The sequence below is a fragment of the Penicillium vulpinum genome (genome assembly GCF_028829585.1).
Source record: "Penicillium vulpinum strain IBT 29486 chromosome Unknown utg000003l_segment0_segment0, whole genome shotgun sequence".
NCBI classification, from domain to species: domain Eukaryota; kingdom Fungi; phylum Ascomycota; class Eurotiomycetes; order Eurotiales; family Aspergillaceae; genus Penicillium; species Penicillium vulpinum.
This window is the reverse complement of record NW_026643243.1, coordinates 136,534-162,427: the sequence shown is the minus strand read 5'-3', so window position 1 is coordinate 162,427 and position 25,894 is coordinate 136,534. Positions and strand designations below refer to the sequence as shown.

Below are 25,894 nucleotides of genomic sequence, written 5' to 3'. Positions count from 1 at the left end.
ATCGGTATAATTTTGTTTTCTTCACAGATTTCATCGAACTTCGGGGTTAAATGACTTCCGTGGCCGTCAAGTATCAAAAGCCGATATACCCCCTTCATACGTATAGAAGTGGTAGGAATAAAGAGCTTTTTTAACCAGCGAAGTCCAATTTCATCAGAGGTCCATCCATTAGGACTAACCTCAAATCGCCAATCGTCCGGGAGGCCGTCAAACCAGGATTCAATAAAGACTTTGCCTTTAAAAATCACACACGGTGGAAGGGCCCAACCAGTAGCATTTATACACTCAATAGCCGTCACCCATTCACGATTTCCAGGTTGTAAAAGTGCTCGCCGACCGTAGTATTCGCTTCTCGTAATAACCTTCGCAGTCGCCGTTAATCCCATCGCAAAACCCGTCTCATCAAAGTTATAAACGTCATCCGGATCGATCCCAAATTGTAGGATAGTTTTTTGAATAAGATCAAACCACTCCTTTATAATTTTTGGATCCTCACATTTCGCACGCTCGTAGTTATAACGTTTCGAGAAACGAGAGGAGAGAAGAGGACGTCGTTTAACAAATTTTGTAACCCAATTTTCGCCAACCGAAAGAACCGGGCTAGATCCGCGCTTTTCAAGAAGAAGATTCGCCATTTCTCGTACAGTAGCAGGCCGGGGGGCTGCTCCACGTAGATCCATAGAGAGTATCCATTTTTCAAGAGATTGCTCTTCAAGCTCAGTCAGTTTATGTGAGTTAGCGCGTAAAATCGCGCGGTTTTGAACACCCCGGAGGCGGCGGCGGAGGGTAGCCTCAGGCACTTTAAAACAGCGCGCAGCTTCACGAATTGAAGAGAATTTTTCATTCTTAAAATCTTGGATAGCTAATAAGATCCTACCCTCTTGCTCGGTTGAATCTTTAGACGATCGAGAACGAATTGGTGGCATAGTGGGTGGTTGAAGAGAGAGGGTTATATTAATTGACGCGTTTTGGGAGGGGGTGCGTCACTCGGTAGTGTGCGTCACTCGGTAGTGGATTACGTTAACTAATTACTAGTTAGTTAGTTACATAGTTGGTTAGTAGTACATGTAATTTATACCAATTTCGCGAGACCTTGGACCCTTTTCCGAGTCGGAAGTCTATTGCCTGGCTAACCTTCTTTTAGCTCCCTTGTTGACATATTTGGGACCTAAGGGCATTAGTCTAGGATATAAGGCCATCATCCTTTCACCTATTGGCGCATTTCTTCTTTGGCTGTCTGATTGTAAGATACTCAGACATTATCTAAGGGGATATATACTTAGGATAAATATGGAATAGGAAAAATAAAGATAAATCCTGGAGAGTATACGCAATGGTATGAAAGGAACTAATAACTGATTCTCTAAAGAAATAATATAGCACTTTGGGGTCTCTCTTAGGTTGGCGAGTTGATAGAGGTTGAAAATTATCTGATTATACAAGCGAGCCTTTCCATTTGAGCAACCTTGTAGATCTACTCGGCGTTTTTGCGAGTCTGCGCCGAGCTGAATCCCTAGTATATATTTCCCCGAAGTTTTATAGAGTAAGTGGAATCCCCATGGGGTATGCCAAGAACTATAACATGTGTGGGATAAGGAATTTTCTCAGATATAAATTTCGTATGAATTCTTCTCATGAAATAAAATAGATTTTCTTTGCAGAGCTTCTTCAAATTCCAAGATGAATATTTTCTTTCCGGCCCTTAGTCTTCTCGCCGGGACGGCATTCGGCCTAAACTATACCGAACCATATCGTCCTCAATACCATTTCTCCCCTGCCAAGAACTGGATGAATGATCCCAACGGACTGTTATATCACAATAGCACCTATCATCTTTTCTTCCAGTACAATCCCGCTGGTATTGAATGGGGGAATATGTCGTGGGGTCATGCAACGAGTAGGGATTTGACCCACTGGGATGAGCGGCCTGTTGCTCTCCTTGCTCGCGGATATCCCGAAAATGTCACCAAGATGTATTTCACAGGAAGTGCGGTAGCAGATGTGAACAACACTAGTGGATTCGGAGTCGAGGGAAAGATTCCTTTGGTCGCCATGTATACTTCTTCGGTATGCATCACTATTTTCACTTAATCAGTCATGGAGACTAACACCTGTTTCTCATGAAGTATCCTATCTCCCAAGAACTGCCAAGCGGGAAGTATGTCCGTGCAGAGCAGCAATCTCAGTCAATCGCCTATAGCCTTGATGAGGGCGAGACTTGGACAAGATATGATGCCGAGAACCCCGTGATTCACAACCCACCATCTCCTTATGCAGCAGAATTCGAGAACTTCCGGGATCCCTTTGTGTTCTGGCATGGCGATACACAGAAATGGATCTCCGTCACAGTTTTGGCATCACTCCACAAAATCTTAATATGGAGTTCTGATAATCTCAAAGAGTGGTCTTTAGCCAGCGAGTTCGGACCATATAATGCTGTCGGTGGCGTGTGGGAATGTCCCAATATGTTTGAATTGCCCATCAAAGGAGACCCATCAGCTAAGAAATGGGTAATAGTTTTAGGACTCAATCCTGGTGGACCACCTGGCACGGTCGGATCAGGCACGCAATACTTCATTGGCGACTTCAAGGGAACCACTTTCAAGCCGGATTCTGCTAGCATCCATCCAGGTAATAATTCTGCAAACTGGATGGATTGGGGTCCGGACTTTTATGCTGCCACCAGTTATAACGGACTTCCCGATGGAGACGTAGTCCAGATCGCGTGGATGAATAATTGGCAGTATGGCGAGGTGATCCCCACAAGCGCTTGGCGAAGCGCCATGTCTGTTCCCTGTCAGTTGTCTCTGAAGAAAGTTGAAAAAGAGGTGATTTTACTTCAACAACCGCAACAGAACTGGCGGAGGGTCGTCAACCTTGTCAACCACCAGACCTTCAAACATTCCTGGAAATCTGTACCGAAAGGATCAACCCGCCTTGAACCCCCAGGCAGAGCATTCAATATCGATTTGAGCTTTTCCGATCACGACTACGATGATTCTCTGGCATCGACGTTTGCGATAGCTGTCCGTACTAGCTCTGACCTCAAGCAAGAAGCACTCATCGGGTACAACTTTACCAGCAAAGAGGTATTCATGGATAGGCGAAATTCGAGAGATGTATCTTTCGACAAGACCTTTGCAAGCTTGTATCACGGATCACTGCCATCACGCGCGGATAAGCCTATCAACTTGCAGATCTTTGTCGATTGGTCCAGCGTTGAAGTCTTGGGTGGTGAAGGAGAGGTTTCTTTGACGGCTCAGATCTTCCCAGAGGGAAATTCAACTGAGGCGCGGCTTGTCTCGATAGATAGAGTAACCTAGGACGTCAGGCTTCAGATCAAGCAGATGAGTTCAGCACATCAGAGTGACTCTTACCGAAAACCATGGAACCAAAGGACATAGGGTTCAAAACAACGCTTGTGGTTGGTCAGATCTTTTAATTATTGATCCACTTTCCTATTCCGGAAATACTCACTTTCAAGCTTGTAATGGCCTTAGGCCACAAGTTTTGGTGCCTCAGACACCCAATTTCTGTCGGCGCAGATACACCAGGATACCGGAGGATTTATTAATCCTAAGTATGCAGTAATATTTCTTATGTAATCAGGACAGTATAAATTGCCAGGAAGTCAATACAGCAATACGGAGAGTTGAATACCATTCATTGGACCCATACATTTCCACCATACGGAGTAGTCGGACAGTTATGAGCCCGGTTCGCACTGAATAAGACTACTATATCGGCATATAGTACCTAGCAACTTGCTAGAAACTGTCTTATAAACCTCCACGAAGCCACTCCGCAGAAAGTCATCCCTTGTTTCACATCAAAACAACACAGTATCCAGCAATAGAAACAGCATCGATTCTCTCCGCCATAAAGGGCGATAAACTGAAGGATACACCGCAATGGCTCACCTGGTTTGCGAAGGTGCAGCTATACGCAATGCAAAAAAATGTCTGGGATCACTGCAACCCGGATACCCCGTCAACTGAACGACCTGATACTCTAAAGGAACCGGTATAACCAGAATATCCTGAAGAGGGCACCGAAACAGATCGAAGGAAATAGAGAGACCAAGCAGACGTATATAAAATAAGCTATACTCGATAGGAGAAGCAAGCAAAGGGACTGAGTGATATAAATGAATATATCCTTACCTATCTTGACCCAGTACACCACCTCGCACTGATCATATATCGTACACCGTATAATAGACTTATATATCTGAAGTCTCGGTTCACTCGATCGACCGCGTATAAGGAGGAAATCCGAATAAGTTGGAAAGTGTTTGCAATACAGAAGCCGACTAGAGATATCGACAAGTGGCTCCAAAAGTAGAACTCGCTAAGGGAGTAAGCGGTTAGTCTTGGTATTAAGGACGGAGATACCAATAGGGACTTCCTACACGCTGTGAAAGAAGTTCTACCTATATAGTGGCAAGGTAAATACCAGGAAATAGTGATAGAAAAGAAGGTGTACGATACCCGAGATCTCCTTGAATCATTCCGCGCGATAAATCGCGAGATAGGAGCACAGGTGGTGTTATTAACCACTCCTCTAAAAGGCGCTTTCTCGACCTAGCAAGGTCACTAAAAGGCGAAACCGGAAACAAAGTAAGAGAAGCTTCCGTTTGAGAAGAGACACTGCCCTTATAGTAGCTCACACCCGAAGTATAAAGTTGCTACTTACTGGCTCCTAAACGAAGCGATTCGGCCAGAAGGGTATACCCTAAACGAAGGGAAACTAGAGAAAGCAAAGAAGAAGTTAGGAAAGGACCACACTTAGAAGCAATAGGTGGATAAAGTGATAGCTGAAGCTCAGCAAGCTCAGTAAGCACAGGAAAAACCAGCCGAATCCGCCAACTAAGTCAGCTTTGTAACCACTTTTCAAAGCAAGCCAAGTGAAGCTATACAGATTAGTAAGCACGTACTCTCTGTAGTAAAGGTAGGCGAGCCCTCCCTCCGTGACCGGTGGATTCTTGCTACCGGATTAAGTGCGTATATCTGCAATAACCGAGCCCTATTCGTCGACTTCACACCTGATATAATTGACCTAATAACCGGAGATAGTACCACGTAGGTGCTAGGGAGAGGCAAAGTCAGACTTTTAGGGAGACACCCAGTAAAGGGAAGGATAGAGATCACCTTAAGCGACGCTCTATACTCACCAAGTTTCTATACAAGTCTCGTGTTATACGCGATACTAAAGAAGAAAGGCGGCCTCTAGTGCTAACGTACAAACTGTATACGGGACCCAAATAATAGACCTATCGTCTGTGTGAACCTATAGGATCAATTCAATCTCTAGATCTTTGATAAGCCAGGCGAGGCTCCGCCACAACAAGTATATACTGTGCAGCAAGCACAACGGAAATCAGTGAAGCCATAGGAATCAAGGGCTTCCTCTGAAATTTAGCACCGACGCCTAGCACACATTTAACCGCGGACCGTAGCAAAGCTTACTACTATAGTAGACAGCGTTATTCTTGACGATAAAGGAGGAGCAAGCACAGAGCAAGAATCTCTATATCAGACCTATAAGACAGAAAGTGCTCCGAGGTAGATTTCAAGACGATAAGTTGGACGTACCTTTGGACGTTTTAGAAGGGTGTATTTCGACCTAATTCAGCTGCAGCCAGCCTACAATAAGCACCGCTGGATATCCTACTTCTACCTAGAAGGACCGAGATTCCACTGGATCATGACTTACGAAGTGAAACCTAAATGTCAATTGGCTATCAACCAGTTTGTACAACTTATAAGAAATCAGTAGAAGCTGCCAATCAAGGCCTTCCACTACAACAATAAAGTAGCAGCTAGCAGAGCAGCGGAGTATAGTCTCACAAGAGATAGTATCCTGATATATCACTCCCCCCCAGGGCACTCAGAGATAAATAGGTATACTGAGAGATTAGGTGGAATGATTATCACCCGGATACGTATACTCGCCCTCGAAGGGAACCTCCCAAAGGAGCTATAGCCGGAGTTCGCAAGCGCCGCTGTATAGTTATTAAATCGTACACCAACGTATATCGCCGCCGAGAATCGGTGGGTAGTACCATAGGAGGAAGTGAGGAAGGAAGTCGCACCACAGGCGCCGAGGATAAACCTATCAAATATTAGGTTATATAGAAGCTTAGTGTACTGCAGGATTGAGAAGCAAGTACAGTCCGATAAGATAAACCTACGTGCAGAGATTGGCTTCGTGGTGGGATACCTTACCTCGAATATCTGGAAGATCTGGTTCCTATATAGTGGGAAAGTGAGGTATATCAGGGATACAGTTATTGACGAGACACAAAAATATACCCCTAATTATAAGAAATATCAGCCTATCCCACTACCAGCTATAACGGGACCACAGGAACTCACTGTTAAGGAGGTCGTACAGGTGATAAACCACTAAATTACTAGTCAAGAGGAGACTAGTACAATAGAAGAGAGGACTCAGGATCTATAGGAAGCACAGGAGCCTCAGCAAGTACAGCAGTAAAAGGAGGTTCCGCAATAAGCAGAGGTCTAAAAGATAACAGTTAACCAACGAGGGACTACCCCAGTCCAGGGGGTAGGTAATAGGTTATATTGGCCGACCCCAGACCCTCCACCACAAGCACTACTAGGTTCCTTTCCGATTGAACAGCCCCTACCACCACTACCAATCACCCCACCGCAGGAGCAAGAGAGGTATACTGGCTCTGGTTAGGGGGTGGATACCGAGGGAGATCAAAGGGACTAGATCCAGTAAGAAGAAGCGGATCTTAAAACCACTAAAGACGAACTAGAGAAGCAACTTTAGGCAGAGCTACTAGCTCCGAGAAGAGAGATAATCGGAGATATAGATACCAGCAATATACTCAGTGGTAGGCGTAGACGCCAAGTAAGGCAGGAAAAAGACTTCGCCTACGCGATAAGCACCACCCAAGAAGTGGAACCGCCGGCGCTACTCTATGCTTTTGCCGCTGGCTTATACGCTGAGAAACCAGACACTCGCCGCCACCGAGACGACCTCCCACCACCGCCAAAATACTGGAAGGATATAATAAACCACCTATTTCAGGAAGGTTTTCTCGCAGCGATAAGGAAGGAGATCAACTCCCTCTCTGAAAAGGGGACTTTTAAGGTTATTAAGAAACCAAGAGACCGAGGGAAGCAGATTCTCCCTCTTTTATAGGTGTTCTTATACAAATTTGACCAGGACGGGTACCTTTTGAAGCTTAAGGCCCGTATCTATATACGCGGAGACCTTGAAACCATCTCTCACGAGGAAAAGAGAGCTGCTACGCTAGCAGCAAGAACAGCGAGGATAATTTTTGCCTTGGTTGCTGCCTTTGATCTTGACCTAAGACAGAGAGATACTGTCACCGCGTTCCTAAACAGCAAGTTAGACTAAGAGACGTATACGTATATACCTAAGGGATTTCAAAACCTAGATAAATACTGGAAGTTACGTCGCGCGCTATACGGTCTACGGATCTTACCACAACTTTGGCAGCAAGAAGCAGTAAGCGTACTCCGCAAGCTAGGTCTACAGCAAGTACCAGAAGACCTATGCGTTTTTATAGGAAAAGGACTACTGGTTTTCTTCTATATAGATAATATCCTAATCGCCAGTTATACCAATACAAAGGCGCAGGCACAGCAATTAGAGCGAGATCTCGAAGCACACTGGGAACTAACCGATCATAGAGAAGCAGTATAGTTCCTAAATATACGAATCATTCGAGACCGGTAACAAAAGAAGCTCTAGTTATATCAAGATAGCTATATAATAAGCATTGCTACCCGATATCACTTAACAGAAAGGGCACCAGTCTATACTCCACTGCCGGTTAAGGAATTGACCCCTTTTCAGGGGGTGGCAACGCCAAAGGAAATCCTGCTATACCAGCAAAAGGTAGGCTCAGCAGGGTATACCACTATTATCACTAGGCCCGACGCTGCAAAGGCGACCGCGAAGCTCGCGCAATTTCTCACGAACCCCGGTCCACAGCACCAGTAAGCAGCTGATCGAGTTATCACCTACCTCTACTCTACCCAGAACCTAGCGATTGAGTACGGAACAGCCAATACTGGGACCGACTCGGTGCAGTTTGTAAGTGACGCTTCGTATAGAGACCACCCGGATAGAAAAAGCTCAGCTGGGTATATCTATCAAGTATACAGCGGTCCAATTGACTGGAAAGTAAGCAAGCAACCCACAGTGACAACGTCAACCACAGAAGCAGAGCTACTCGGCCTATCGGAGGCAGGAAAGCAGCTCCAATAGTGGCGCCGATTGCTTCAAAACCTCGCCTTTACTCCGTCACACCACCTAACAATCGACTGTGATAACGAGAGGACTATCAGCTTATTGACAAGCGAGGACACAGCTTTTGAAACGAAGCTTCGACATATCGATATTCACCACCATTGGCTCCGCCAGGAAGTCCAACAGGGTCGAATACGGGTGCGCTGGGTGCCTACAGCAAGCATGGTTGCTGATGGCCTCACCAAATTGCTCACTCGGCAAAAGCATGAGAACTTCGTGCGACTGCTCAACATGGTTGATATAGGCCATCTTATAGACTAGGAATTACAAGATGATACAGCGATCTCAGCAAGCATACTGGGACCGCTGAGGGGGTGTGTCGGCGCAGATACACCAGGATACCGGAGGATTTATTAATCCTAAGTATGCAGTAATATTTCTTATGTAATCAGGACAGTATAAATTGCCAGGAAGTCAATACAGCAATACGGAGAGTTGAATACCATTCATTGGACCCATACATTTCCACCATACGGAGTAGTCGGACAATTTCTACATAGGGAGATAGTCGGGAGCTCTGCTTCTTTCCACCATTGTTCCCTACAACTCGTAGGGCCCAAGACTTCCAAAATTCCATACAGTATTTGATCAATTTACTCTCCTCGATGGCCTGGGATGTTCAATGAAAATGATTATGAGAATACCCTCGAATTTATTCCCCGCTCTTTTCCGCTTCTTTAACAACCCGGGTCAAGCCAATATACACACTAGCGTTGAACGAGATTAGCTCTGAAAGGATACAATTTTTCATTTGATCGAGTAGCAGACCGACAGCAAGCTTGAAGTGTAGATCTTCACTCATAGTACGGCTTCGCATTTATGAGCTTGTATGCAACCTCCTTGTCATGGCCGAAAATCAACGTTGCATTGTACAGTCTTTGAAGTCTGCGAATCATGTTGAGACTGCGATACCACGCATTGTGATCCCTAGCTAAGCCTCCGTGGGGATGACCCAGATCATAGTTTTCTGCAACGTGAAACTGGTCCGAGGTCCAAATAAAGGGTCCATCGTTGGCAAGATTGACTTGCATGATGCAGAGTCCAGGTGTGTGACCAGGTGAATGGTGGAGTGTTATACCTTGCCAAAGGTCGAGTTGTGACTCGTTGAAGGTGTTCCATTTCAGCTCCTCGAGCAACATATAGTGCCCTAGATAGACACCTAAGTCAGCCCCGGTTGCTACCGCCCAGCAAGCGTGCTTGAACTCTTCTTCATGGACATAGATTGGGACATCCGTGTTCGCAAAATGTTCAAGTCCTCCGGCATGATCAAGGTGCAGATGGCCAATGACTACCGCTTTCACGTCCTTGATGTCGTTCCCAGTGGCCTTGATAGCATTAGGGAGCTTATGGTTCTCAGAGTATTCAACTCGTGGAAAGACATCTGTGACTGGTGCTGGCCATTTCTGTATTTCGTTTAGTGATACATAATGAAGATAGGGATACGATGTGACAAACCACGTCTAGATCCTCAGCACAGCCCGTCTCATAAAGGATAAGGCCAACTCCAGGGTACTCAATGAGAGCTGAAAGGAGCACTAAATTTCGACGTTTGTTCACTGGATTAAGGTTGCTCAAGGAGCTTGCATTGCCACCTCTGAAGATCCTGTGCAATATTAGCAGGAAATCCACGAGTTGGCAGCAAATACAAACCATGATTCATCTGCTTGAAGGGAGCCCAAGTTCAGAATGTGCATCTTTGTCCCAGCAGGACATTTGAATGCCGGGACTGCTGCTGCCACTAGCAGAGAGGTGGGATCTGAGGAACTCATGTTTTATGAAGAATATCTAAACATCCAAATGCAGAGGAAATAATTGAGGGACTCCTAGAAGACCTTACGAAGTCATAGCAGAGTGTTCCCCGCAGTTTGTGACAGAAGTACGCTAATTAAATGAGGGGTTTGTCTCACATAAACAATAATTACATAACTATGTAAGATCTCTGATCTATTTGGGTCTTTGCCATGTATTGTTTTTTTTTAAATCTCCAGTTATGACAAGGATAGCATCTGGAAAATTCCTATATTCGAGCTAGCACTGCCGAGCCCGCTCACTGGCCCAGGGGGGCCTGAAGACTTCTCGGTAGATCTACCATCCGACAAAAGCCTGAAGGGGAAATAGGGAATTGACGAATGATAAACCAGAGCGTAGTTTCACTGGGAAAACACGTCCAGGTACTTGGAATCTAGGATATGAAATAACAACATACATATTATACATATTATAAATAGTTTTGAGCACCAAAATTAAAGCCTTATAACATTTTGACCAGTTGATCAATCCTCGAAGGGATCCACAGAGTCAGTGGGAACTGCTCGAAATTCAAGTCCTCTTTTTCATCTTGCCATGCTCCACCGCTAGCGCGCTGATCAGAGCTATGCAGCTTAGAATGACAGCAAGATACCAGGACTGTGTTAGAGCGTTACTAACAACGATAAAAGCGTTCATTACTATCTAGCCCCATGATTTCTCCGAAGTTAACAGCCTAAGGCTCCATTCCACCCAAAACACCGCAATATCCTCCTTGGGCAAAATATACTCCGTGGGTGGAGAGTCGATTTCAACCTTGATACACCCGCCATATGCAATCTGATGTGCTAGCCTCGCCGTGTGGCCTTTATAAAAGAATTATCTGCCATCGCTTGGGGAAACAATTTTGTGCATTGTCCAGCGTAAACTATCATTGTTGTTGCAATGGTGCCAAAGAGACATTTGGGTGAGGGACTATGTCTTCTCTCACTATTACCACCACCAAACCAGTCATTTGGCCAGCCAGGCGATATCGTCTTAAAACTGCCACTTGGCTCACTAATGTGGTAGTTCCAAGAGTCACTCTTACTTGAGTTCGTTGTTATGAATTCCCCAAATTCGATTTCCGCTCGTTTTGACAAGTCAACCCAAAGATCAAAATCGACAACTTCAATCTCTTCGCTATTTGTTCCAAGCATTGGTAGGGATATCTTCGGTGGAGAGGCTAACATTTTGACCAGAGAAGTTTGAGAAGAATACGTTGTAGAAGTCATCTCTCTTTGCTGATTTTAGAAGTTGTTGAAAAGAAACGCCAGGAGAAGCAAGCGAGAGTGGCCGCTGATCTCTTTCACTTCAAGTATGGGGTAACTTGGACAGAGATTACTCATGTAGAGTGGGGATATTGGCCAATTTGTATGCCTTTTCTGCCTTGTACTGGGATAATACAAGGGTATAAATTAGGGCAAGCGGGTGATCTTCGTAAATATGTCGGATTCAACACCATCGGATCACTTAGCTATGAAATAATCAGATGAACGTACCGATACGCCCTGGAGGATTTAACTAACAATTAATGATCAGGTCCTAGGGTTGTAATAAACGGCCTATTCCCATAGATCTGATATGTTGGTGGCAATTTGAGATTGCAGTTAAGTAAAGTTGGACGAGAATTGCACCTGATATCATCTATCGGGTGTATCGAAGATACCGATGATTTTAAAGACTGACTGTATACCTATATTTCCATATGTTACCCACATGAGCTACTCATTGAGCTATATATATCTTGCCCGTGTAACGGCATCAAGTGACCAAAACTGGGGGAGAATCTTTGCCTTTCCCTAAACTTCTTTCTATCACATCTAGTCTGAGCCTGTGACACTTTCACTTTGAACAGTTTCCTTTACTTCTTTTGCTGATACATCTTTGCCGTTGAATTGACAATATGGACCCTGTTCTCGCAGAAAGCAAACTCGTCTATCATGGACTTCAGATGACATCAATTGAGACTGGTGGAACAGGTGTTAATTCGGGAAAGGCTCAAATCGATCAAATTAAGTCGCTGGTCAGGACCTTTCTTGAGAATATCAACTTCGATCGCAGCATTGTCGTGATTAAAGACCATGAGATGAGAAACGCTGTTTGGCAGTACTTCAAAAGTCTGGATCTAGGAGAGAAGATTGAGAAATCGGTCCAACAAACGCTTGATCCTTCGGTGAACTTTGCATATATGGGTTATACGTCTCTTCCATTCCAGGTGAGGGTGCTATCTGCCATTCAGTTCCTCTATATGTTTTTACTGGATGATGTGGCGGAGGGATTTATGGGCGATCTTCAAGCATTTGGTCAAAAGTGAGTCAACATCTGGACTCCATCGCAAGTGCTTAACTGTACTCAACTGTAGGCTGATTTGGATAGCTTTACTCTGAATCAACGTCACAGCCATCCTATGCTTGCTGGGTTGGATTCCCACCTTCGCAACTTCTCGCATTATTATGGTCCATACTGCCACTCTGTAATAATTAAAGCCATGCTTGATTATATCAATGGCCGTATCATTGAGCATAAGATCAAACAGTCCAGCTTCAAGTTCTCCCCCGAGTCCCGTCTCATGCTTATGTTCTTGAGGACCAAGGTCGGGGGTGCAGAGATCATGGTCCATTTGCTATATCCCAATTCCATCTTCCCCGAAGAGGAATACATGATGCAATACTTCCCTATCACCCTGGAACTTGTGCTCTTCATTGATTTTACTAATGACATATTGTCATATTACAAAGAATTCTGTCTCGACGATGAAACGGGCAATTTCGTGGCGAATTTCGCCAACACGCATCATGTCCAGCATTTGGATGTCTTGCGATACCTCACGAGCTATACTCCTACTGTAGGTTTCTAGCTCTTAATATTGCGTCTAGATTACTGACAATCGATTGTAGGTTACAAAGTCGGCTTATAAATTCCTTCAGAGTAGCCCATCGCTACTCGCCTTGGTTAGAAATTTCACCTAGGGAATGATCATGCTCTTCACAGCGCATCGTCGATACCATCTAGTGGAATTGTTTGCAGATGAGCAATACTTGCCACCTTATGGTGTGGATGCATAGTGTTTCGACTACATTGCTGCCAAAGAAACGCGCGAGTTGTATCTTGATGTGAATGGGATCGGACTTCTTAATTACATGGATGTATCACATAAAGATATGATTTCCGTATGTCTTCCGTACTAGTGATGGCATTAAGTTTCAATGAAATTCCATCTACAGAGTATAAGTGAAACAGACCCTAGGCTTTACCTGCTGGCTTAGAGTTGCTTGTTCCAAAGATGATGTGATCCGATAATTGTGAGGAAGTGTCTTCTAATCGACAACAAAACCAATCTCAAGATATTTCGTCACAGAAAAGCAAAGTAGCTGAGCCTAGCCTGATTTACCCTCCCCAGCTGTCACACCAATCCAATTAAATTCCTCCCCTCTCCCCGACCAGGTAGAACTATTTATGCAACTATGTATCACAGCGGGGTAACTCCAGGAAGAAACAGAAGTAGGTACAACCTGAGAGATAGCTATATAATACTGAGCTGATATAGAGCCAAACATATTGAAAAAACAAAGAATGAGTAAAATAAACAGCAGAGTGCGGAGTATACTATTAGTATGTATAAGTCCCTATAAGTCTCAGTAACTCGACACGTTCCAACCATTGTTACTTTCCTATTATTGATGGACGAAACTGATGGAGTTGGTCGTGCTAGCTTTGCTGACGGCTTGGCGGGTTGCCATTGTATGGATCATAAATTGGCGGGAAAGCCTTCAAGGCTGGCTGAAAGTTGCTTTATTTGAAGGGGTCCGAGATAATCCGAGCTTTCCTGCTAAATAATATTGGAAGACAAACTTGGCCAACCTCTATGCTGTATGCATATTACACGAGATATTTAGATGCATGATACACATCTATATTACAGCTGTATGGCTGTAGACACTAGAGCTGAGAGCAGGGATTCGTTAAGACAGAGAATGAGGGGTTTTGATTTGTTTACAGACTAGAAAGAAGAAAAGGCAAATATCAGTCTAGTATATAATAATAAGTGTCAAACCAGGAACCACGAAGCAACTATCAGACTCCGACCTGCAAACACTCGCACTTTTCACCTTTATTCTTTCTTCATCATGGCAATCCCGTAGTCTTCAGTTGTCGAAAATGACAATCATGACTTCAAATTTGCTTCTCGGGGTCTCGTGCGAACACCTCAACATCCCTACATCACCTCGGACACAACGGGGGAACTCGTCCGGGATGCTGAAGCGTATGCGTTCCTCCAAGAGGACTCCCCCGATACTGCAAACAAGTCACTATGGAGGCAAGGACAACTCTACAGTGTAACAGCTGGTCTTTATTTCGTGACCAATGGGATTTATCAAATTCGTGGCTTTGACCTTGCCAACATGACCATTGTCCAAATCCCAAAGTCGAATGGAGTCATCATCATCGACTGTTTGACTTCGATAGAGACCGCGCGCAAGGCTTTTGAACTCTACCAGGAGGAGCACAGAGACAGAAACGGCCAAGACCCAGAAATCAAAAGTCTTTTGTATACGCATTGCCATGTGGATCATTTTGGCGGTGCCCAGGAAATCAGTGACATCGCCACCAAAGCCGGTGGTGCTCTGTAAATTATCGGTCCCGATGGCTTCCTTGAGCATGCTGTCAGTGAAAACGCTTATGCCGGTCCAGCAATGGCGTGACGATCTAGCTACATGTACGGAACCACCCTGGACAAATCCCCGATAGGCCAGATTGGCTGTGGACTTGGACAGGCCTTATCCACTGGCGCTTCCTCTCTCCTGGCACCAACCTAGATCATTCTTCAAAATGGAATTTTGAACCCAGGCATTGAAGGTTTACAGATTATCTACCAATTGACCCTTGGAACTGAGGCCCCTGCAGAGGTGAACTTTTTGTTCCCCGACTACAATGCCTTGTGTATGGCAGAGAATGCAACACACACACTGCGCAATATCCAAACTCTGCGAGGCGCCCCAGTTCGTGATGCACGACTTTGGTCACGATACTTAGATGAGTCAATTGCTTTGTTTGGTGAGAAGAGTGACGTGGTTTTCTCTACCCACCACTGGCCCACCTGGAACCAAGATGACGAAAAGCTACTGGTCAAGTTTCTGTCCGAACAGCGTGACTACTACGCCTACCTGCACAATGAGACGCTTCGACAGCTCAATGATGGCAAGACCCCGGTAGAAATCGCGGAAGAGATTCAAATGCTTCCAAATCTGAAAGAGCGCACGAACCTGCGTGACTATTACGGCTCAATCAGCCACAACGTCAAAGCCGTACATGACAGATATATAGGCTTGTTCGATGGGAATCCTGCCAGTCTTTGGCCGCTCAAGCCTGTTGATGAATCTACTGAATTTGTCAAATGTATGGGTGGAAATGAAGCGGTTCTTGAAAAGGCCCAGGAGTATCGCGCGAACAAGAATCTCCACTTCGCCGCTACTGTCTTGAATAAGCTTGTCTTTGCAACTCAAAGCAACCCCGATGAGAAGGACGGAGAAGTTGCCAGAATGGCAAAGGAGGAGCTGGCAGCTGTGTACACCGAACTAGGATACAGCTCAGAGAATGGCACCTGGCGAAAAATTTACCTCACCGCTGCTTTTGAGCTCGAAAATGGGGCCCAGGCAGTGACCAACGTAATGGCACCCCAGTCACTGATAGCACTGAGTCTGGATGAGTTATTTGACACAATCGCTGTCCGTATCGATGGATATGAGGCGTTCAAACAACCAGAAAAATATCTTGGGAATGAAATCACCATTAACTTTATGGTCACGGACTTGGAACAGCCCAAAGGGGTTGGTGCCGGCTGGCACCTCAGGCTGAGCAATGCTGCTTTGACTGGGCGAGTAGCTCCGTACGTAGCCTCTCCGCCTGTGGAGAATATAGCTGCTACCCTGACTGTCTGGCTCAATCATAAGGAACTCGTGGAGCTTGTCGGAGCTACAGTGATTGGGAAATCTCCCAGTCTCGACCAACTGACTACTTCTGGGGATTTGGATGCTTGGGATAGTATCACCTCCCTGATCGCAGTGCCCAACCCTGCATTAAATATTGTCACGCCTTGAGGATAGATAGTCAAATTGCTTAACAGAGGAGAAATGAAGATATTCGTGCCCAACGGATACAGACATAGTAGATGCTGGACCTCAGAGTAACCCGCAATGACATCAGAGAACCCACCCAATCACAACACTCGTATTTTCTTTCCCCCTCTATAATATCTTCGCTTGATTCTCAGCATATCAGCATATCTATCTCTTTCAATTCTATACTATCATGTCTTGGTCCCAGAAGACCTTTACTCTCCCCTCTCGCAGCCGCGGCTCCTACCTTATCACCGACCATGTCCTCCAGGAGGTCCCCGAGATTCGCGACTACAAAGTCGGCATGCTGAATCTGTTCGTGCAGCATACCAGCTGTGCGCTTTCGCTGAATGAGAACTGGGATGACGATGTTCGCGCCGATATGAGTGATGCGCTGGACCGTATTGCGCCTATGGATAAGAAGGGGAATTTGTATCGCCATTCTGCCGAGGGCGAGGATGATATGCCGGTATGTCTTTAGAGATCGCAGGAAATTTGGAATTTGGATTAGATCGCTATGCTCGTTTCAAGAGCTTAGAGTCTAGCCTGACTTTATCTTCACGCGGTTATTTTTATTCTCCCTAACGAAACCAGCCACTAATTTACCACAGGCTCACATCAAATCAGCGCTTATTGGCGCTTCCGTCAATATCCCTATCACAAACGGCCGCTTGGCAACAGGAACATGGCAGGGAATTTGGTACCTCGAGTTCCGGACGAGTCGACACAGTCGCAAGGTTGTTGCGACAATCCAGGGCCAGAAGGCTTGACTGGATAGCGGGGCTGGGCACGGGCAATTGTGATTTATCTAGAATGCCTCAGCTACGAGTGATGCGGGATAATAAAAAAACAGGGATTTGGGTTGGCGAGAGTCTCAACATATGACCCAGATTATATGATATCATCATATGCAGGTTGTCGGAAGTAGGTACACACATTTTGAGGATAATACCATCACACACGATCGAAGGGCAGTGCATCCATTCATCGATATTCTTCTGTACACGGCCTCAGGCCCAAAACCAATTGAAAAACGCAAATTGTGCAACGCCGATAAAGGAAATCTCATGCTAGCCGTCTATCGCTGCTCCAAGCCACCTTCGGTGACACGCTGGGACTCGTTCACCTCGGCGACATCACCGGTGGGCTCGAGGGGGTAGCTAGTGGCGGGCAGGGACTTCAAGTAAGCGCGGTGCTGTTCGTGGGCCTAGAGAGATGTTAGCGAAGATCCAATCGTAGCCGGGAAGATGCGGGATATGAGTGAACATACGAAGGGAACACCGCAGTATCCGCAGGTAGCGATCTCAGGCTTGTCAGTGTTGATGAAGACCTTGGGGTGACCGAGAGGGCCACCGCCACCATCACAGCTGACAACCTTGGACTTTGTCCAGCGGACAGGCTGTCTGTGAATGAGCTCGATAGCGGCATATGGTTGCGGCTAAAAGGTAGCAAGTCAGTCGTAAGTCATTAATATACATTGCCAACAGCAATTGCATAACCACTTCTGTTTTCAATGGATTCGCACCTGTGCCTCCATGATTGTCTGCTCAAAGCGAGGTCCAACCATGGCCTTCTCACGCGGCTGCTGACTGGCAGCCCAGGTGGTAGCACGGTTCGGGGCCTGCATGCTCCGGATGCGCTCGCCAACCTCGGGGGCCTCCTGGAGAGTACCGTCGTTACGCTGACGTCCAAACTGGTCGGTAGGCTCGGCATTGGTGGCGGAGACATTCGGCGTGGGCTTCCGCGGGGTCGGGTCGTTGACTTGGATAGGGTTCTCGTTCAGACGGGGCACAGTCGAGGAGTATGCGCGGACAATGAAGCGCGGACGGACCGACGCAAAGGTCACAAGTCTGCGGCCACAGGACATCATACTGGGCAAATTTCCCCGGGGTTTTTGGTTATGACGGAGGACAAAAAGAGCGTTGGCAAGGGACCAAGTGCAAGCCGGCAGTGAATAATCCGCGAGGTGTGGTTTGGTGGGTGGTCACCGCCTGCTTGTTCGAGATAGCTCCACCCTGCACTTGGATTTTCTGCCAGGTCATTTTATTTTGCGCTTCGCAAGTGAGGTCGTTTTGACATCTTTTTTTTCTTTTTTTAAAAAATTGGATTTATATCCATTGGGGTTTTTATTTTCAACTCATCATGGCTGGCTCTTCGTCCCCGGCTGGAAAGCCTGAGAAGACCATGTCATCAAATTTATTGACCATGAAGGTATGAATGACACTATACTGATTGACAGCCAGTCAACTTACACCATATCCCAGTTCATGCGACGCGCTGCAGCTGCGAAAGAAACTCAGAGCCCATCTTCTGATGCCAGCCCACACAATTCTAAGCGCCCCCGTCTCTCTACCGAGGCTGAGAGCCCTCGCACCTCCGATATGGACGCGATCGCCGCTGCACTTGCTGCCGAGGAAGAAAAGCGGCAGCAAGCTGTCGCACGAGCAGCCGCCGAGGCTGGTGAGACACACTGGGTCTTGAATGTCCCTTCTACCCCTCAGTCCACTCAGCATCCTATGGTATTGGCAGCAGACTCGTTAGATGCAGATGACGATGACTACTCCGGTGGACGACGGGCGTATGGCAATTTCAAGCGCAAAGAGCGCAAGGTCAGTATTTCCCTCTCTCAGACTTGATATTTTGTACTGAACTCTCTTAGCCACAGACTACACCAAGCAAGGAGGGCAATGAGGATGGTGAGGATGGTGAGGATGACTACGAAGACGACATAATCAACCCGTCGAACCCACAAGAGGTTGCCAAAATGATGGAAAGATCCAAACTCAAGGCAGAAGCCAAAGCCAGAGGAAACGCGCGACAGACCAAGCTGTCTGAACTCACTAGTATCTCTGGGTCTGGCCGGGGGTCTTTGCTGGGAGCCCCATCTTCTGACAAGAAGAAGAAAAAGAAGCGCAAGAGCTACTAAACGGATGATCTTCCGCGATATATCCAGCTCGAATGTTTTGATTGGCGTTTTAGCATAGCATATACGGCGTCTTGGGGTTCGGTTCTATCAATCAATTCTTTCTCAGTATCATCTCCTGGTGGTAAATGCTTAGCAATCACTATAATCCTTGACCTACCTAGGTAGTTACTTCTCTCTATCCAATACATGCTAACTAAATACACATCTATACTATATATCTATAAGTCATGTAGTCAAAACTAATTGTGATTGGTAACTATCTACCTAGCAGCACCATTCGAATATCCTTATTCGACTGCTAGGGCTCTTATGGACTACGTGTATGTTGTCCGTGCTGCGGTCATTGACCTTCAGTTCGGTCGTAGAGTCGGATGTTTTGGTGACGACTTTTCCCTCGCGCTGAGTGTAGAAAAAGATATCTTCTTACATGTCCTCGGTCATCCATAGTTTGACAATAATGTAGTTGGGATCGTGCTATATGAGACAGCATTAGTATCTAGACGGATACCAGATATCTCATGGTATGCATACATAGGTAGGCAGATAGAATTAGTTGACATAATGCTTTCCTGCCCTACTGTAGTGGTTTTATATACCCAAAATATCATACCCATAAGACAACCCCCAGCATGGAAGCCAAGGGCTGATGTTCCGCTAGATGAGTCATAAAGTATCCAGAAGTTTCATGAACCTGCATCGACTCGTGTGCTATCGCATATCAACATCTACAACAGACCGCAGTGTGTGGAGTATTAGGAGTAAAATGCAACGCCGAGTTCGATTTACAGCGCACATGTGATTTTGCTAAGAACCTAAATCGATATATGTAAATTCTGTGAGCTCCTTAGCAAAGCAGTTTACAATGATCTCCTTGCAAAGTCCAATGCGAAGACCACAATTTTGAGGTTTCTGATTGACCAGTCCGATTACCGAGAAGCGAGCAAGAAAAGGCGCCAGCCCTGGAGCCCCCTTCTACAGCCATACAAAAAGGAACGCATGCTTGCTGAAGGGCTATTTCAAATGGTCATTGAAGGGAACTACTGGCGCTGTAGCCGTGAAGAGCAACAAAGTGTTCAGCTTCAACTACAAACAAATCCTATGAAGGATGCCGAAGATCATCCTCTCGGAAACTCTCCATCTCAGTTCCGGATGCTATTTTTCAGCAAGGCGGCAGCAGCAAGTAATATGAATACAGATTGCGTATTGGCCTAGACAGAAGTGGTCCTCGGACGTTCACAGGTTGAAGAGGGCGTGGAACTTGCCACTCTCTCCCTTTATGACGATTCCGCATTACACCAAGTTCAAAGGAGATCTAGGGCTCATGTCAACGCTACTACTCTCATAGAGGAAACATCAGAAATAACTCTTAAGCATTCCTCTATCCCACCCATTCAAGATTTTTATTCGTCTCCTCATATTGAAGACTATTGGTTTCATTTCCAACAAGATGAATACTTCTTTCCGATACACAATGCATGCAGTGAAGAGAGTTCCAAAAGAAGTTCCACAAAAGCCTCTTGGCAAAGTTCTTGCAATAACTAGTCGGCGAGATCGGCTCCATATTGCTATCAGCATAGATGTGGTGCGGTTCAATTCTGTGGCAATTGGCTGAAATCTTCATGAGATAGCTCCGATATACACCTGGCTGCTGCGGACGATGGCTACAGCGTGTTACTGGACAATCTATATCTCTCATGGCCCATCGTCACTTGTCCCTCCTGGTATCGGGATAGAGACTTCTAACTCAGAGCAATATCCTGATGTGTGAAGCAATCTTCTGTTGCCCTTAGGGCTTACGTTAATGGAGCTGTCACCTAGAAAATCCCTAAGTGCATTCTTTACTCCAGACGATGACCATCAGGAACCACTGATCACTAAATTCCGGGTCGCATCCAGGCTTATGGACAATGTGCACTGCGAAAGTGGCACACATTATGCAAAAGCCGTTCATAGCTGTCTCCGCTGGTCTAGCATAAGCTCACTGTGCAATGAGATGTTCGCGGAGCGTGTCTTAGCTAGCATTGTCTCTCCTTACTAAAGAACTTGGTAAATTTCGAGGGATTCACCTGAAAATTTCAGGTTATTCCGCATAAAACAATATATCTCTCAGTGTGAGAGAACCTTTGAGCAAAATCAAAATTAATCTAGGGCTATATGTTCAGGGGTATCCCATAAGAACGGCATTTGAAGGGAGCTTGCCACCGAAACATACATAGGTTAGACTAGACAATCTCCAGCTGATTCAATACAATAATAATAATCAATGTACATTGTATATACTAGGCCCTAAGCTCTGCTAAGGACCTCCTTGAGTCTAAGCGGACTACGCCCTGATAAAAGCATGAAGCCGGCAAAGGCACCACATAGAGGTATCTGACTAGCGACTGGCTTTTCTCGAAAAAAAAAAAGCCAAAAAAAAAAAAATCTTAGAGTTTCGCCTTCTCCTCCTGCTTCTTCTTCTCCCACCCCTTCTGCGTCGCAAAATTCACAATCAAATTCCAAGCAGCAACCCCCACTCCAACCGGCGGCGCAATCAACAGCGTCCACGCCCACCACTTCGGACTTAACGCCGCAATACTAGCCATAGCCTCCCTAACAGCAACCTCCAGTTCTGCCTTATCAGCATCATTCCAGACCACTACTCCGCGCCCTGTCGTCGTCCCCCGGAATTCCGCCTGCGTTGCTTTCGTCCGCACATCCCCCTGACTGCGAACCCGGTTCTCTGCATCCTCGGCTGTAAGATGCGCATCGCGGGCGCGTAACCGTGCCATTTGGATTTCAGGATCGTGAACTCCGACCACAATCACCGTTCCGCAGATGAGATCCATGCCGCTCTCAAAGAGGAGTGGTACATCTAGGACAACTGCCCATTGACCACGCAGGTAGTGGTAAATTAGGGATTTGTAGACTTCCCACCGTACGGCGGGGTGGACGATGCCGTTGAGGACTTGTCGGTCGCGTTTGCGCTCTTCCGTGCTGCCGAAGACGCGCCGGCCCAGCGCCGGTCGGTTTAGTGGTTTTCCGTTGGGATTTGTGGGCGTATCTTCCAGGAGTAGGTCTGGTGTGCTGGGACCGAAGTAGTTGACGATTGCTTTGTAGCCTGCGGTACCAGGTTCGACTACTTTCCTGGCGAGGAGATCGGCATCGATTATTGGGAGGGAGTAGGGTGGTGTGGAGAGGATGGACGAGACAGTTGACTTGCCCGTTGCTATAGAGCCGGTGAGCCCGATGATCAACATTTTGGCTTTATAAAGAGAGAGAGAAAGAGTTCCAGAGTTGTCAAAAGAGATGTAAGTTGCCAATGCGGGGAGACATAGCCTCGGCTCCGCATTGGGAATGTTTTATGTACGTCACCTGTGTTATACATCAAGCAGGTACATTTTTAGAGATTCGATTCTTTTAAAAAAAAAAACTCCCCAATCAAATTCACTGCTTTTATTTGCTATATATTCGATTGTTGTCAATCTTTGGGATATGCTTAGGTGCTCAGTTGCGACCGACGGATATCCTCGGCTTGCACTTATAGATGCATATCCTAGAGCACTGCAATTTGAGAGCGCATGTACGCAGCGCAAGACGGCTGTCCTAACGCAGCAAAAAGGGGAGTCGGCTTATGTGGCTGATTTCTTCAATCCATCACCAAATTCAAGTTTCCGGCAATCCGTGTGAAGGGTCTTGTACTTGGCCCTTCCATCCAATATGCGGCCACCCCTTAGGCAGTGAGGAGAATGGTGGCAGGGAATAGCGGTCATCACAGCCACCTTCCCATGGGCAGGACAGATCGCACAGCCCAAACACTTTACAGTAGCATTCCTTCGCATTGGGGCAATGCACAGGGTCCTTTCCAAATATCACTAGAGAAAATGTCAGCTTTCGATCGAAACCGAAGGGGTTACAGGGAGAACACCTACTATGCCATGAATATTCCATAATTCGTCCACTCAAATCATCGTCTAGCGGCGTTTTCACCAGCCAGTTGCGGAAGCGCTCGTAGTCACTGCGCGGCCGTTCCAGCACTTTGGCACGAGACACACCAAATTGCGCGCAGCACGATACGCCCACCTCCTCCGGAACTGGGGTGCCAGGGAATAGCTCCATGAATCCATCTTTGAAGTATTCGCCTACATGTACGTTGCTGCTGTGCCTGTCGGTGAGAGGACGGATTTCCGCTGGACATCCGAGAGTCCAAACACATCGTAGGTTGACGTATCCCTGCTCTTGTAGGTATGGAATCTGGAAATTTTGGAGTGGTGGGATGCCGTCGTAGTAGGGGTCGTCGTTATGCCATTGGTAGCGTTGCGAGTGAATGAAGAGCATCGTGTCCGGTAGATTATCGTAATTGTCAATAATGTATCTGGTTCAATAGCTCAAGTCAGTATGGAGTACGAGAGGTAACACATATTGCGTGTCGGACTCACGTCAAATACACCATGGACTCTCGGCCTTTGTTCTGCGTTACCGTCAATGGCGCACGCTTGTCATCCACCACGTAGATACTTTTTGTCCAGTCGGGAAAGTATTCTGACAACCATGACGTGTCATCCTTTTTCATGCAGGCCACGATCATATTCTTGTGTCTCGGTATAGCAGGACGAGCCGGCTCGTCTGTTTGTTTCGCCGATCCATGTTCATGTTTCTGCGCATAGGTGCCTGTTTCGGTCTTCGTCTTCACGGGGGACTTCGTTGTTGAAAAGAATAAAAGGTATAGGGCAATGACGATGAAGATGGTAAGTAAGATAGCCTTCATGCGACTGCGACGTCGGGGGCCCTGGGGCCCACTAGGAGCGAACAACATGTTGGATGTGAGGGCACTCTGCCCAGGTGGTCAAGTCATCGAGGGGAGGAGAAGTTGATGGGTTAACGGGAAAATCAAGGCCCGAGAGCCCAAAAATCCGGGGAAGATCGTAAAATATACTTGGATACTGATCGGATACTATTCATGTAGTACTGTGTAGGCAATAAATGCAATTCAAAGAAGACATGAGGTTAAACGTGTCGCAAGTTCCAAGTTCTCCACAAAATCTTTAAGCCAAGCTCTAGTGTTTTAGCACACCAGTCTTGGGACTTACAGTTATAACATCATTGTTGTGTTAAAAAATATATAAAAAATCAAGCTCATTTAAAAAGTAATCAAGGATGGATAAGTTAACATATTTAATATAATGATATGTTATATAACTATCAAACTATCTGATAGGTATATTGTCTCACCGAGACATACCACTACCTACGGAGTACATATGTATTCATCACAGGGCCTATTCACCCTATTGGCATGCATCAATATGTCCCAAATACCAATTATGTGCCTCAGTATCCGGTTTCAACGTCCCCGCATTTCCAGACTTAGAGCCCACGCCTTCAATGACCTCAATGTCGGACGAGGTTACCGTCGCCTCGTTGTCACTGGTGATCCAGTACTCAGGACTTGGGTGGCTAAAGCCAACTGATGCAGGTGGCAACTTAGGCACCAAATCAGCTGCATGTGTGACTCGCCAGAGACTTCCCTGCGCCGTGATATACTTAGCCAGAGCCTCATTTCCCACTCGTGGCTGACCATAGGAATACTATAGACCCATTGTGAGTATACGTTGTTATCAAGGTAATCATGGATTTCGAAACATTGTACTTACCACGCTTGATGCATAGCCCGCATTTCGAAGTACAGTACCTCCCACCGTGGCAAGAGCTGCGCCAAAGCTGTGGCCTGTCAGGACGAGAGTGTAACCCGGGTATTTTGTCTGTGCGGCCTTGATCTTAGATGTTAGATCGTCTGCGACAGTCTCCCAGGCCTCCCAGAACCCGCGGTGGACTTCACAATCGCTGCATATGCCACTGGCATCGGTAAAGCCGAAGTTGATGTTCGCAATCCAAGTAGTCAGTGTGCGACTACCTCGGAATGAGACGACGAGTAGCTTATTTGTTTTGTCGACCGCAAGGAAGCCGGCAACATCACCATAGCTGCAGGACCTGATGAGTGTCACCGTATTAGCGAACAGTTTGTAAAGGATTTAGAAGTTGGCCTCATACTCATCAAACTCGTATAGAGTAATTGTGTCAGCAGCCTCCACTAAGGGACAGTTGCCTTCTGCGCAAGATAGCGCATCGCCAGTCGAGTTGTTATTGTTCGTGCAGTATGACGCCCCAGCCCACTGAGAGAACAGGGTTAATTGACCAAGCAAATCAGTCGACACATCTGTTGCTTGCATGAGTCACGGAAGAATCTGAACAAAAGGCGAACGAATATCCGTACCTCGAGGAACAGGACGAGAAGGAGCAGCAACTGTCAACGCCACAAGAGCAGCGGTACCCCAAAGTCGACCAAGAAGAAGCATCATGAAGATCTCTGTCAGAGTAAGGCCGTCTCAACGGCAAGTATGCACACACCTGGAGGTAGCCATGCAGACACAACTTCTTTATGTATGCTCGGCGAGTCCGTATGGATCCGTATAGACCCCAAAAGCCTTCACGGACATATTCGAGGAGCGGGGTATAACCACCATTCTCTCGTAGAATAAATTATTTCCAGACTTAGCTATATCTCCGTTCATGGCGCATATTCCACGCGTGACCACCGGTGGAATTCCGGTGGGATCGACATGGAATCCATGCAACTGTTTAGTGCCGTCACCAGCAATGTAACCCTGGATCAATCTCGGATAATTGAGAGATATACTGGCCTACATTGTAATATAGAGTATTCCGTGCAAGCCGAAGTTAGGGCTGTGATGGGAAGCGCCTAGTTTGTGCC

The 25,894-nt window shown here is 46.4% G+C and overlaps 11 protein-coding genes across 11 annotated transcripts; 5 read left to right on the top strand and 6 right to left on the bottom strand.

Annotated features, from left to right (window-relative positions):
• Nucleotides 1–1,680: 1,680 nt before the first annotated feature.
• N7479_005167 (glycoside hydrolase family 32 protein) lies at nt 1,681–3,323 on the top strand (the record flags this gene model as incomplete). The annotated part of the gene is made up of 2 exons (XM_057252864.1): nt 1,681–2,067; nt 2,127–3,323. 2 exons carry the CDS (start codon nt 1,681–1,683, stop codon nt 3,321–3,323), a joined length of 1,584 nt encoding a protein of 527 aa, XP_057106726.1.
• A 5,784-nt stretch (nt 3,324–9,107) lies between these two features.
• On the bottom strand, nt 9,108–10,082 carry N7479_005166 (N-acyl homoserine lactonase family protein; the record flags this gene model as incomplete). Its single annotated transcript, XM_057252863.1, has 3 exons — nt 9,108–9,716; nt 9,769–9,916; nt 9,964–10,082. 3 exons carry the CDS (start codon nt 10,080–10,082, stop codon nt 9,108–9,110), a joined length of 876 nt encoding a protein of 291 aa, XP_057106725.1.
• A 682-nt stretch (nt 10,083–10,764) lies between these two features.
• On the bottom strand, nt 10,765–11,333 carry N7479_005165 (uncharacterized protein; the record flags this gene model as incomplete). Its single annotated transcript, XM_057252862.1, has 2 exons — nt 10,765–10,925; nt 11,051–11,333. The coding sequence occupies 2 exons, from the start codon at nt 11,331–11,333 to the stop codon at nt 10,765–10,767; spliced, it is 444 nt and encodes a 147-aa protein (XP_057106724.1).
• A 671-nt stretch (nt 11,334–12,004) lies between these two features.
• N7479_005164 (uncharacterized protein) lies at nt 12,005–13,070 on the top strand (the record flags this gene model as incomplete). Its single annotated transcript, XM_057252861.1, has 3 exons — nt 12,005–12,411; nt 12,478–12,946; nt 12,999–13,070. The coding sequence occupies 3 exons, from the start codon at nt 12,005–12,007 to the stop codon at nt 13,068–13,070; spliced, it is 948 nt and encodes a 315-aa protein (XP_057106723.1).
• A 1,198-nt stretch (nt 13,071–14,268) lies between these two features.
• On the top strand, nt 14,269–16,199 carry N7479_005163 (beta-lactamase domain-containing protein; the record flags this gene model as incomplete). The annotated part of the gene is made up of 3 exons (XM_057252860.1): nt 14,269–14,365; nt 14,446–14,721; nt 14,950–16,199. The coding sequence occupies 3 exons, from the start codon at nt 14,269–14,271 to the stop codon at nt 16,197–16,199; spliced, it is 1,623 nt and encodes a 540-aa protein (XP_057106722.1).
• Nucleotides 16,200–16,410: 211 nt separating this feature from the next.
• On the top strand, nt 16,411–16,987 carry N7479_005162 (YjbQ family protein; the record flags this gene model as incomplete). Its single annotated transcript, XM_057252859.1, has 2 exons — nt 16,411–16,686; nt 16,829–16,987. The coding sequence occupies 2 exons, from the start codon at nt 16,411–16,413 to the stop codon at nt 16,985–16,987; spliced, it is 435 nt and encodes a 144-aa protein (XP_057106721.1).
• Nucleotides 16,988–17,295: 308 nt separating this feature from the next.
• Nucleotides 17,296–18,087, bottom strand: N7479_005161 (zinc-finger domain-containing protein; the record flags this gene model as incomplete). Its single annotated transcript, XM_057252858.1, has 3 exons — nt 17,296–17,424; nt 17,488–17,655; nt 17,743–18,087. The coding sequence occupies 3 exons, from the start codon at nt 18,085–18,087 to the stop codon at nt 17,296–17,298; spliced, it is 642 nt and encodes a 213-aa protein (XP_057106720.1).
• Nucleotides 18,088–18,359: 272 nt separating this feature from the next.
• N7479_005160 (uncharacterized protein) lies at nt 18,360–19,143 on the top strand (the record flags this gene model as incomplete). Its single annotated transcript, XM_057252857.1, has 3 exons — nt 18,360–18,428; nt 18,482–18,826; nt 18,877–19,143. The coding sequence occupies 3 exons, from the start codon at nt 18,360–18,362 to the stop codon at nt 19,141–19,143; spliced, it is 681 nt and encodes a 226-aa protein (XP_057106719.1).
• Nucleotides 19,144–21,569: 2,426 nt separating this feature from the next.
• On the bottom strand, nt 21,570–22,382 carry N7479_005159 (putative dephospho-CoA kinase; the record flags this gene model as incomplete). Its single annotated transcript, XM_057252856.1, has 1 exon — nt 21,570–22,382. The coding sequence occupies one exon, from the start codon at nt 22,380–22,382 to the stop codon at nt 21,570–21,572; it is 813 nt and encodes a 270-aa protein (XP_057106718.1).
• A 406-nt stretch (nt 22,383–22,788) lies between these two features.
• On the bottom strand, nt 22,789–23,938 carry N7479_005158 (DUF3431 domain-containing protein; the record flags this gene model as incomplete). The annotated part of the gene is made up of 3 exons (XM_057252855.1): nt 22,789–22,997; nt 23,055–23,497; nt 23,562–23,938. 3 exons carry the CDS (start codon nt 23,936–23,938, stop codon nt 22,789–22,791), a joined length of 1,029 nt encoding a protein of 342 aa, XP_057106717.1.
• A 472-nt stretch (nt 23,939–24,410) lies between these two features.
• N7479_005157 (lipase family protein) lies at nt 24,411–25,478 on the bottom strand (the record flags this gene model as incomplete). The annotated part of the gene is made up of 4 exons (XM_057252854.1): nt 24,411–24,710; nt 24,777–25,113; nt 25,174–25,339; nt 25,397–25,478. 4 exons carry the CDS (start codon nt 25,476–25,478, stop codon nt 24,411–24,413), a joined length of 885 nt encoding a protein of 294 aa, XP_057106716.1.
• Between the last annotated feature and the right edge of the window lie 416 nt (nt 25,479–25,894).